The 12,354-nt window shown below is 50.8% G+C and overlaps 1 protein-coding gene across 3 annotated transcripts in view; it reads left to right on the top strand.

The window, feature by feature from the left end:
• PLXNA4 (plexin A4) overlaps positions 1–12,354 on the top strand; it is a 430,780-nt gene that overhangs the window by 309,918 nt on the left and 108,508 nt on the right. For all 3 annotated transcript variants that reach the window (XM_048300844.1, XM_048300841.1, XM_048300842.1), the window contains exons 6-8: positions 4,393–4,516; positions 7,736–7,889; positions 10,383–10,482. In XM_048300844.1, the coding sequence (XP_048156801.1) occupies positions 4,393–4,516; positions 7,736–7,889; positions 10,383–10,482 (378 nt within the window). The remainder of the gene's footprint in view (positions 1–4,392; positions 4,517–7,735; positions 7,890–10,382; positions 10,483–12,354) is intronic.

The following is a 12,354-nucleotide window of genomic DNA, read 5'->3' as shown; positions in this document are numbered from 1 at the left end:
CCAAGCCCCAGCAAGGCAGAAGAACCCTTCCCATCCCTCCAGAGGTGGAACAGCCTGGCCCCTCTGCAGCCTGGGTTTGTAGGGTGTGGCCCCAGTTTTAGGTCCCTGATTTAGGGATTTAACCACGATCTCCTGTGTCCCAAACCAGGATCTCCCCCTCATCCTCAGGAGACCTGGGCTTTGCCCTGCTCTCTGTGCCTCACTTTCCTGTCTATGCCTGCTAATTCCAACCTCATGGAGGTATCCTGAAGTTTAATTAGCTGCAGGCAAAGCCCTCTGAGATTCTTGGAGGAGAGACGCAAGAGAAGCGGAAAGTATTAATTTAACATTATTAAAATAATTGGTTGGTGGCTGGTGAGCAGAGGGTGAGCACCAGCAGTGTTTATTCTTAATGGGAGATGGGGAGGAAATAACATTCCTCATGGTTCAGTGGTGGGAGCAGCTCCACAGTGTTTGTGATAATGGTTTTGGACAAAGCAGGACAGTTGGAGTTGTTAAAGACACGGCTGATAATGAAAGAGCAGCTGCTGTTAACGACATCCAGAGAAGTGACGGGTCTGCCCCACAATCAAAACAAATTCAGGGGTGGGAGATGCTCTTTTAGGTGCCTGAAGTGGAATGTGGTGCCACTGGGTGGGAGCTGCACATCAACTAATTACAGCTTGACTAGCAGGGAATTAGGGAATGTGGCAGCGGGAAGTGATCTTGGCATATGGACACACTCAGAATGTTGGAGGTGCAGATCTTTTATTAAAGCAAATTTGGCAGTAAAAGGTTTTGGTTTTTTCCTCTGTAAACCATAATAAACACACCAGGTGAGAGTCATAGGAGCTCCCAGGGCCCAAGGTAGACGCTGAGTCTCACCAGAGACAACAGAAATGATGAGTTGAGGTTGAGATATTTCACTATTCTTCTCTCAGTCCGGCAGCTGCCTTCCAGGCAACCACTCTTATGAGGCAGGAACTTGTGTCTGGAAGTACTAATTTATTAAAAGTCCTATTTACCTTTATTTACAGTTTGCTGAACTTATTTTTGGGGCTGCAATGTCCCCTCTGGGCAGATGCCTTCTGTGGCCCAGATCCTTTGTCACTTTTGTTTCTGTGTCTCAGCCTCCACCACCCAATGGTTTGAGATTGATGCTGGAGGGAAACACTTTCCTCTGCACATGTTTGAACAATTCTCTCTGCTGTTTCTCCCTCTCTTTGGAGAGGGCAGAATGTTTCTGGCAGTGCAGAGGAAGGCTGGAGGGAGAAGGTTTCTTTATGTCAGGTATCTTTTTCTGCTCACCTGGATTGTAGGATCACAGAAGGGTTTGGGTTGGAAGAGACCTTAAAGACCACCCAGCGCCACCCCTGCCATGGGCAGGGACAACTTCCACTATCCCAGGCTGCTCCAAGGCCTGTCCAACCTGGCCTTGGACACTTCCAGGGATCCAGGGGCAGCCACAGTTGCTCTGGGCACCCTGTGCCGGGGCCTCACCACCCTCTGAGTAAAGAATTTCTTCATAATATCCAACCTAAATCTCCCTTCCTTCAGGGTAATCCATCACAGAAAAACCCACAATGTTTTGCCTCTGGGGGACCTCAGTTGCAGGTGCTGGGCAGACACCTTGGGTGATGTGTGCACCCACAGGATGCTCCAGCTCAGGCTGGATAAGGTGGTCATGGGAGAGGAGATGGGGGAAACCACAGGCAAAAGGCTCTGGAGGAGAGCCCCCATCATTCCTTCCTGCATGCACAAACCTGCCAAACCTACTGGCAGGTGGCTCCATCCCTTTAGATTTGATTCCTGAAGCAGCTGTGGTCACTCACCTGGCGTGAATTTTGCTGCTGTGATGTTGACTCCAGAGCCTGAACCCTGACCCAGAGCCCAGCTTGGTGTGGTCCAGCTCAGCAGAACTCCCCCACCATCAGACTCAAGTACCAGGCACAGGTATTTAGGGCTTTTCTGACTGAGGAATTGCATTGAAAAAGTCAGACAGTCAAAGTCAAAATTAGGAAGTGGCAGAATTGAGGTCACCGTGGAAAAAAGGAATAATAACCTGTGATCCTATAATTAAAGTCCAGCTTGCAGCGTGTGAGTGCAGGGAGCAGATTTGGAGGTACAGAAGCTGCTTTCAGTCTGGCAGTTCCTAATTCCTCAGACCCTGACACAGCAGCCTTAATATTATATTAAACCCAGGCTTAGCTTGGTTTGGTTTTTCATAAATTCATTATTTGGATGACGTTATTTTCACCTTGTGGCAGATATTAAGGCTGCAAGGCATATCAATCCAATGTAGAGCGAGGTTTTGGTCTGAAAAGTTACACGTTTTAAATGTGTATGACGTGTAAACAGCAAGGTAAGAGGTGGATTATTATATTCCTGCTGAGTGCTGGGATTGGGAGCACAAACCACGTTCCTGGGTGCTCAATCCATATCCACAGATTTGAACTGAGCCTGGGTATCCACCCATTTAATTTTAGAAAATCCAGATATTTCTGTTGTGCTGCAGCTGAAGGAAATCAATGGGAGGTAACAGAACATCGTGAAGAATTTGGGCACTTGTGTTTTGATTCTGAGCCCAAAAATGTTTCCCTTCCAAGCTATTCCCAGGAGAGGAGTTCCCACACCCCGTGGAGGTTTAATGGGATTGCTGTGGCTCTTTGTTTTATGGAAGCGCTTGGAAAAATCTCAGGTCAGCATTTTGCCTTTTGGCTTTTGTGCCACCATAGGGGACTTACAGTTTTGGGGGTATTTAACGGGCTATTGGTCCAACCCTCTGGAGAGTGCCCGCTTAAAATTCCTGATCCAGCACGTGGTAGTGCCAGAGGAGATTTAATGGGATGAGGGCTCCTGGGGAATGGAGAGCAGGAGCTGCAGTGCTGCTTTTGCTCTCTCACATCTGCAAAGTGTGTGGAGAATGGCCAAAATCTCCCTTTAGGGATCCTGCCTCTGGAAATACAAAACTTTCCTCTGCCAGAAAGATGGAGAAATTGGAGTTTGGAGTTTTTGTTTTATCTGGAGTCAGTCGCTAGAGAAAAGTCAAACCCTAAAGTTTTAGACTGCCCCAAGCTTTGTAACATTCGGATTAATCATATATTAAGGTTTTTGGCATGTGTTTCCATGGATCCTCATCTGCAAATTCCCATGCACAAGGGTGCAGCCTCTGCTCCGAGGAGTAGGGATGCTGAGGGGTGATCTTGGAGCTCCAGCAGCCCCCAGGCTCTCTCACAAGTGAGCCTCTGAAGTCTGGGAGCAGGTGAATAATTTAACATCCACACTTAGTCTTTATAGCTGGTTTTAATGGGGGGTAATAGCACTGCTAATAACAAAATCCATTGAAGACACCCTGTGCAAGTCCATAACATTAACTTAATGGCAGAAGGTAATTGGCATGCAGCCGGAGCTGTCCTTTTGGATTAACCCTGTGGATTTCCAGGCAGACACCTTCCTTGAAGCAATGGCCTTGGCAGCGCATGTGGAGTGAAATACAGATGTGGTTTATGTTAAACAAGTGCAAATCTGGGTGGAAATGGGGCAAACAGCTGCCAATCCACCTTTCTGGGTTGTGTTTGCACCACGTAGATGACATGAGGGGTAGTGACGGCACCAAAAACCTCACCAGTTAGTGGGCGGTGTGAATTTTGTGGGCTTGTGTGTGCACCCACAACTTTCACTGAAACGCCACTTATTGGGTACACCTGCATTTTTAAGATTCAACCCTTAGCACTTCTAATCAGGCGTTTTCAAGCCATGTGCAAAACCTCCTCAGTCTGCATGGACAGCTTCCTGGGGGGATTGGCCCCATCCCAGCAGTGAGGTACCAGCAGCCCAGAGGCACCACAGAGTTGCAGCATTCTCAGGAGGGACAAAAAATATGGGCTGCGCACAACTTCTCTGTGAGGACAACCCTGCCTGAGATCTCCCAAAGCCCATGGACAGGAGAGTTTTAAGGGCTGGGGGTTTGGCCAAAGGAAGGCTGTGCCAAACCTGCTGTGTGAGTGGAGAGACAGAGAATCTCTGTGGCTGGGATGGGCCTTTCACACATCACCCTCCCTCCTCTTGCAGGTTCCTTGCAACCACCCCCGGCCTGCTTGAGCGATCCCACGGCTGCTGGCACCAGAGTTAATGCTCTCAGGCACGTGGTGGGGCTCTTGGGAATGTCCTGTGCAGGGCTGGGAGCTGGACTCGATGATCCTTGTGGATCACTTCCAGCTCAGGATATTCTCCATGATTTCATGAGCCGGAGCGCGCCAGAGCACGAGTGTGGTTTGCTACTTGTGCTGTCCCAAAGAGCACACAGCTGACTTTCTGTTCACAATAATTGCTGCTCCCACATCCCAGAGCTGTCCCCACCCCGCCAGCCTGGCTCTGTGCTCACTCTGTCCCTGTCTGTTCCTGTTTTCCCAGCTGCACGAGGAAGGAGCGGTGCGAGCGCTCCAGCGAGCCGCGGAGATTCGCCTCGGAGATGAAGCAGTGCGTCCGCCTCACCGTGCATCCCAACAACATCTCTGTTTCCCAGTACAACGTTCTGGTGAGGAATGCCAATCCCTGCCCCTCTCCTCAGGTTCGACCTGCCCGTGCAGTGTGACAGATCCAGGGATTCAGCACCAGTGGGAAGGACTGGCAGCAAGAGGTTCTCCAGACCCCATTAACTTCCCCAACAATGTTCCCGGCACAGGGAAAGATCTGCCACAGGAGGATGTTTTGGCATTGGTTATCCCCTGTCTAAAAGTCTAGAAATGGACTAGGAAGAGTCTTCCTTGTTGTCTGTGAGGGCAGGTCTGAAGGGACTCTGTGTCCTGCAAGCGTTGGGTGCTGCCCTGGGAGAGGAATTCATTAATAACTTTAGCCAAGGGACATTTTTATGGTTAGGAATTGCATCCTAGAAGAAAGCCAAGTGAAGGATAATGTGAAATATTTCAGTGAGCTCCAAGTTCCCATCACCTTGGATGGAAATATCTCCTTCTAAGCCCCCAGGAACTCCATGCTGCTCCAGCACTGGGCATGCAGAGCAGAGAGTCAGGATGCTGTGCAAAGGAACCCAAGGCTTCCAGGGTTCCTGCTGTCTCTTGTGACCTTCCACAGCACAAGGTTTAACCTTTCTGGCCTCCAGCTACTGAGTCAGTAGCCAAGGAAACCACAGAGTGAGTGCTGGCAGAGCAGCAGATGGTCCTGATCATTCCTGGGCTTGAGGCAGGAAACCTCTGCTGAAGATCTAACCAGTTTGTGGTTTCTCTCCTGATTCATGGCAGCAGTACCAGATGTGGTGAGGTCCCACCATGCTCCAAGAAGGAGGCAGACACTCATTTCTCTCAGACTACCTGTGCTACCTGTGCTCTGTCTTTTTGACCATGCTAATTTGGGCTGCAATTAAGTTGGTAACCCAGGCCCTAAAAGCTCCATCTCTAGACAAGCTGGTCATTAGCCCCACACCCCGAGAGGCCTAAATGGAATTGCTCAGATTGTGGCTGCCAGACACCTTCCAGGTGACAGGTTTGGATTTCTCCAGGGATAATGAAATCAGCCTTTCAAAGCCTCTGTGTCCAATCATTGCTGCTTTGTTTCAGCCTCTTAACTTTGCTGTGACTTTACTTTCCCCAGGCTTCAAACAAAACTGATCTGAGACATCTTAAGTTCTTTGTTCTTCTGGGAGTTCAAGGTTTCTTTTCTGTATTCTCTCAGTAGCTGTTGAATTCTTTCATGCTGGAATAAATCCTGGGGGACTGGCTGGCTCAGGGTGACTGCAAATGATAACAGAATAAGAGACCTTTACCTCTGGGTTACTCCCAGGGTGAGTCAGCCCAGAGCTGCTGGGATCAGAAGCTGCCATCATCTGTTACCCAACAATCTGCATGGGCATTTTGAGGGGAATCTCAGCCCAGTCCCAGCTAAAGTGGTGACCCAGCTCATCCAGTCACCACAGAGACAAACCAGGAGGGGAACAAACAGAGGGTTGACAGTGTCCTTAGCAAATCTCACTTGAGTTCTGGTAAAGGGTCAGTGACAGTGAGTTCTTGCCCATGGAGGCAGAGGAGGTGTTTGTGGGGTCACCCAAGCTTTAAAATTTTGGGCACTAACAGGGTCTTGGAAAATTTTACCTGAGTCTGTTTCAGCCCAGGGCTGCTGCTCTGGGCTCTCTGAGAAGAGCTGCTTGCTGGGGGATGGCTCCATGCTTTCCCTGCTTTCCCAGGAATGTGGGATGTGGGACTTCTTGTCTGCTCCATGCGTGCACTGGCTCATGGTGTTTGCGGCCAAGCACTGCTCTGCCCACCAGTGTCATCTTCTGCATGGCACAGCTTCCTCCTGCATCATCCATGCCCAGAGGGAGATTTGTTAAGGAGAACAGATTCCCCTTCTCCATTGCTAGCAGGGAGAATGGGTTCAGCCTCAGTGCCAAATCCACCCAAATAACCAAAGCCTTTTTCTACTCCCCATCCGAGACAAAAAAATCACCTTTCCCATTGCCATTCTCATGGCCCAAACACAATCCTACTCTCACAAAGGCTTAATGGCAGCCAGGGCAAAGGCCTGTCTGCTCAACCTCTCTCCCTGGTGGTGCTTGGTGTGGAGAAACAGCTCCAGCCTTTCCCTAAGTGAGGAAAACAATGCGTGGGAGCACTGAGCGCTATGTCACGTTCTCTTCTTGTCCTGCTTTGTCACCTGGACTGACCCCTGCTCTTTGTGCTGGTAGAAACAACACCTCAGCATGCACCTGTGTCCCCTTTCAGTGGCTGTCACCTCAGAGGGGGCCTCAGCCAGCTCGTGGAGGAAAAAAGTGTGGTGAGCCTCTGCATTTGTGCCTGTGCCGAGTGGTTGGCTCCAGTGTTTGGTCACAAAACCACTGAATTTACACCAATTACCAGGTACTAGGGGTCCCCTGGGGTGCCCCTCTGTGTGCAGGCATGACCTGGTGAGTAGAGCAGGACCCTCAACGATGGAGAGCCATGGGGCAGGACTTTTGTTGGTCTGGGAGGTTGGCAGCACAACTGTTCTCCAAAGCATGGACATGGTGGAAATCAGCGCTGAAATTCCTTTTCCCATGACCACGTGCCCAGAGGGTGCTGTGAACTCTAAAAACACAGGCAATTCCTCCTTCATGGCTTCTTTTAACATATGGAACCCCAGGATAGCATGAGGAGCCAGCTGGTTCTTCGGTGGGACGGGCAGGAGAAGTTTCTGTGCCTGTAGAGACAGGGATTTTTTGTGGTGGACTGAAGGCTGTAACTAGACTCTCCTCACACAGGAACGTGGGGACAGAGTGCTCCCCCCTGCTGGTGCTGGCAGAGCAGGCCGTAGAGAGTTAGACTGGAGCGCTCCAGTTTCTCTGGAGTCTGCAGAGTGCCTCTTGTGAGTAGCAGTCACCTTCCTCAGAAACCGCGGGCCCTGGGGGCCACCACAGCCCTGGAACCCACGGCTGGCTCCAAAGACTCCCCGCCTAACCTGACACCTGCATGACAGACAGCGAGCACTCCCTCCCCTGCACTGACCCAGCCAGCACTGGGACAGGTGTCCCTGCACAGCCACCTGCCACCTGTGTCAGCATCAGCATCTCGTGCCCTCCCCTCCTCACTCGTCCCTCTCCCGAGTCGCTGCTTTCTGCTGAAGGAGGATGCTCTCTCTAGCAAGAGGCTCTTTGTCCGACCTCTCCAGTGTAATTCTCTCCTGCTGGCCCAGCTCTGTTGTTTGGCTGAGTGTTCTCTCTTCTCTCTTTTTCCTGTTTTCCCCTCTCTCCCTCTGTCTTTGCTTGCAGCTGGTCTTGGAGACCTACAATGTCCCCGAGCTGTCAGCAGGAGTCAACTGCACCTTCGAGGACCTCTCAGAGATGGATGGGTTGGTGGTGGGCAGCCAGATCCAGTGCATCTCTCCAGCTGCCAAGGAGGTGCCCCAGATCATCACAGAGAATGGTGAGTATCCCACAGCTCCTCCACCTGCACCTCTCCCTCCCATCCTCACCCCACATCCCTGTGTCTCTCTGCTTCTTCACAAAGCAGGATTTCGCTCCTGAGAGCCTGAGGCCAGAGTGTGGAAAGCCCTGGGAGCAGGAGGGATGCTGGAGCTGCACAGCAGCACATCATGGCATGAGCTGTGTGAATGTCAGAGTGTTTCTGTGGGTGCAGGAGTGTGAGGACTGAGCTGCAACCCCAGCACCTGCACCAAGGTGCTCGTCTGTGTGACACGAGGTGTTTGCAGGCTGCCACCGAGTGGCAGCTGCACACATCCAGCAAAGACAAGACATGGATGTGGGATATTCCCTCTCCTTTTGGCCAGGCTGGTGTTAAACATCCAGGGTACAGGCTGTCAGCACATCCCATCCCATGTAGCGGACAGAAATCCCTGCAGATCTGGACAGTCCTGTCTGTAATTCCTGCTCTGCCCAGATTTAGGTCTGTGTGCTCAGCTCCCTGTCCCAGTTCCTGGCCTTTACTGCCTTCAGCTGTTCCAGATTTGCTTCTGGCTCCTTCTCCTAAAGTGGTCCAGCACAGAAAAGTACCTTGTCTCCAAGGATGCTCCCCATCCACAACTTCCCGCACTTTTTTCTTTCCCTTTTCTAACAAGCTTTCTGGGTTATTTCAGGAACTCCTGTGGCTCTTTACAGGGACTTACTATAAAAACGTTGACCCTGCTGATCATCCTGTGAGACACTGAGAGGACACTGCCAATTTTTGTCCTTGGCTTCCTGTGAAAATTTACTGTAAAATTTGCACCTGGGGATCCTCAGACAGCAGAAAATGAGGTGGCATGAACTGCCACCATCATCTCTGCTGCACACAGCTGCATGCCCCCTCCACTGCAGTCCCAGGAGGTTGTCACCACTTTCAAGGCCCACTGAATTATCAGTCATGTTTGCTTATCAAGACAGGTGACAGAAGTTCTTTCCTTGGTATGGACATCTGTCCCAGGCCAAGCTATCATCAACCAGCAAACAAAAATAGCAGTGGAAGGTGGAGACAGGACAAGAGAGAGACATTTATCTGCAGTGTGGCTTTCAGGGCACCTGCAGCTTGTATCAGCTTCAGAGCTGCTGCTCTGCACCTCTGCAAAGACCAAGTCCTCCCCGCAGTGCCAGAGGCTGGATTTGAACCAAAGGATGTGTGACTATCACACCTGGGGCCACCCAGTCCTCACACTCTGGTTTAAAACACATGCAAGATGCCAACAAAGCTGTTAAATGTGGCAGAGCAGATGGGCAGCAGAGCTGAGCACTGGCAGCAAGACATGTTCAGTGAAGTGTGGGGGGTGTGTGTGCCCCAAGGTGGGTGGGTGAGCACGAGATGCTCGCTGTGAGCCATTGTCAAGTTTGCTTTGGCCTCATTGATTAACAAATCTTTCAGGTGAGGAGGGAAATAGTACAATTATGGGATGATTAATTTGGAAGGGCCTGAAAGGATCTCATTCCAACCCCGTGTCATGGGCAGGGACACTTCCCACTATCCCAGGTTGCTCCAAGCCCCGTCCAGCCTGGCCTTGGACACTTCCAGGGATCCAGGGGCAGCCACAGCTGCTCTGGGCACCCTGTGCCAGGGCCTCACCACCCTCACAGGGAAGAATTTCCTTCTAATACATAATCTAAATCTGCCCTCCTTCATCCTAAGGCCATTCCCCCATGTCCTATCACTCTGTGCCCTTTTATAAATAGCAGGGAAAGGGCCCCCCAGGTAAGTCTTGAATTAAACCTGTGTCACTTCCCCCCAAATTACCGCAGTTACTGCACCCACTGATTGCTCACCCTGAATAGTGGATTTGGTGCTGTGGGGAGAGGCAGCAGCTGACTGCCTATCTCAGGAGCAGTGGGAAAAGGGATGAGGAAATGGTGTGGAGGAGCTGAGGTGCAGATGGGTCTGCTACAGAAATGGATGGATCCCTCTGGAAGTGCAATGGGTTTCACATCTCTCACGCTGAGATGGGTTCTTTGCAGCCACAGGCTGAGGGGAATGGAGCTTGGGGTGAGAGGGGTGAGTGAACACGGCAGGAATGTCCACATGCCCTTTTTTTCAGGGAACATTCAGTGAACCAGCAGCAAGGACCTACTTTAAGAACAATATTATATTTTAATGGCCTCCGAATTCTAGACATCTGCACTCATTCTTTGAGCTTAGCTTTCCTACTTGATGAATTCAGTCACCACATTTTTGAAATTAGACCTGTTGTCATCCTCCAGCTCAGACTCTGCTCCCAGGCACAATAATTTCCGGTGGTAAAGACATGCTCCATTACCCCATAGGAGCTGGAGTTGTACCTTTTGGAGAACTGGGCTCTAGAAGGATTTATATCACTTTTTACATCTATTGAGGACAGCCCAGCCAAGGTGCTGCGGGACAGCTCCAGGTTTGGGCTGGTGGTCTGGCCAACAGGGCTAACAAAGCAATCACACCCTCATGTGTCTATTTTTTCCCCAGGTGACCATCACATTGTCCAGCTTCAGCTCAAGTCCAAGGAAACGGGGATGACCTTTGCCAGCACCAGCTTCGTCTTCTACAACTGCAGCGTCCACAACTCGTATGTTCATCTCCCTTGGTACCAGTTTCTCATGGGAATGTGTCCCTCAGGAAGGTGTTAAAACGTGGAGGTGACCAGGGCCTGGGGTCACTTGTGTGGTGGCCAGAATGGTGGATCCCTCCTGAGATGACCTAGAGTGTGGAGACCATTTGTTCTGTAGGCAGAGCACCAAATTAGGAGTAATCTGCCACAGAATTGAGTCAAAACCGAATTGTGCCCTCAGCACATCTTCCCTTATCTTCCTATTACTCATTTTTGGTGGGTGTTTGGCTCCTCATGTGCACCTCCAGCCCTCATCCATGCTGCCAGTCCCACCAGCCTGCCCCAGGTGGTTAATATGGACTTGGACCCTGCAATCTGGAAAAATAATGCTTATGGTTCCTGCAGGATATGAAGCGAACCCAGCTGATTCCCTCAAGACCATGTTATCCATGATGTGAGCTCCTTCCCTGCCTTGCACCCCATTTTTTTGGGGTTTAGCTGCCACCCAGGGCTGCTCAGGAGCTGCCCCAGTGGAGCAGATCCACAAATCCCTGCAGAAGGATGCCCTTGCAGCAGGTTGGTCCACCCCTGAACGAGGCTGAGCGGCTCTGTCCCCACCACTGAGCTGTCAGAAGTGCCAAAAGCAGATAATTACTGCAGCTCAGCAATTCACAAGGAAAGGCAAACCCTATTTCCATGTTCCTGCTGCTTTGACAAACAGTGTCAGAAAGCAAACGTTGGGGGGGAGAGCAGGAGAGATGGTGCTGTTAAATATTTATGGCATGTTTTGGTTTCTTACTTGACAAACTATAATACGCTATCCATTTTTAATTCGATGTATCAGAGCAAGCACTTGTTACCAATTTGAAGAATAAGTTGCTGTACCAGAGCTGAGAGTGGATTGGGGTTGAGCAAGATTTCACAGAGACAGGGAGAGGGGATGTGTCTGCCTGTTGGGCTCACACAGGAGCTCTGGAGCTGTGTTTTCCTGCCCTGCCCATTAAAAACCCACTGGCATACAAGGACCAGGAAAATTTACTTCCCTGAAGTCTCCTCCAGGTACCCTCCAGGTGCTGCAGCTGCATAGAATCATAAAATTGTTAAGGTTGGAAAAGCCCTCTAAGATCACCAAGCCCAACCATCAACCAGCACCACCACCATGGTCACCATTAAACCAAGTCCCCAAGTGCCACCTCCACATGTTTTTTTAACACTTCCAGGGATGGTGACTCCACCACTGCCCTGTGCCTGTGCCCTGTTCCAGTGCTTTACAACCCTTTCCCTGCAAAAAAAATCCTGATATCCAATATAAACCTCCCCTGGCCCAGCCTGAGGCCGTTCCCTCTCTCCTGTCCCTGTTCCCTGGCAGCAGAGCCCGACCCCCCCGGCTGCCCCCTCCTGTCAGGGACTTGTGCAGAGCCACAAGGTCCCCCCGGAGCCTCCTTTGCTCCAGGCTGAGCCCCTTTCCAGCTCCCTCAGCTGCTCCTGGGGCTCCAGCCCCTTCCCAGCTCCATTCCCTCTCCTGAACACGCTCCAGCCCCTCAATGTCTTTGCCATGAAAGTCTCCAGAGCGTGAATGACCAGGATTGTGCAGAGAGCTGGGTTTGGTTGCTGCTGAGCAGACATCTTATTAAATTTAAAGAGAAGTGTGGTGTAGGTCCAAGTCAGTGCTGTAACACAGCCAGGGGAGGTGTTTACAGCTCTGACTCTGCTCAGACCCCGGGGCACAGGAGAGTAAAACCTTGTATGATGGAGGGAATGGCTCTTCCCTGCACCCAGAGCAGGTGATGCTGTAAATATGCCCTCTGCTTCCCAGGTACCTGCTCCAGCAGTCTTTACTTCTCTGCTGAGATGAAAAAAATGAGAATACAGTTAATATATTTGCAGGAA

The sequence above is a fragment of the Corvus hawaiiensis genome, chromosome 4, assembly GCF_020740725.1.
Source record: "Corvus hawaiiensis isolate bCorHaw1 chromosome 4, bCorHaw1.pri.cur, whole genome shotgun sequence".
In the NCBI taxonomy this organism is placed as follows: domain Eukaryota; kingdom Metazoa; phylum Chordata; class Aves; order Passeriformes; family Corvidae; genus Corvus; species Corvus hawaiiensis.
This window is presented reverse-complemented; position numbering and strand designations above follow the sequence as displayed.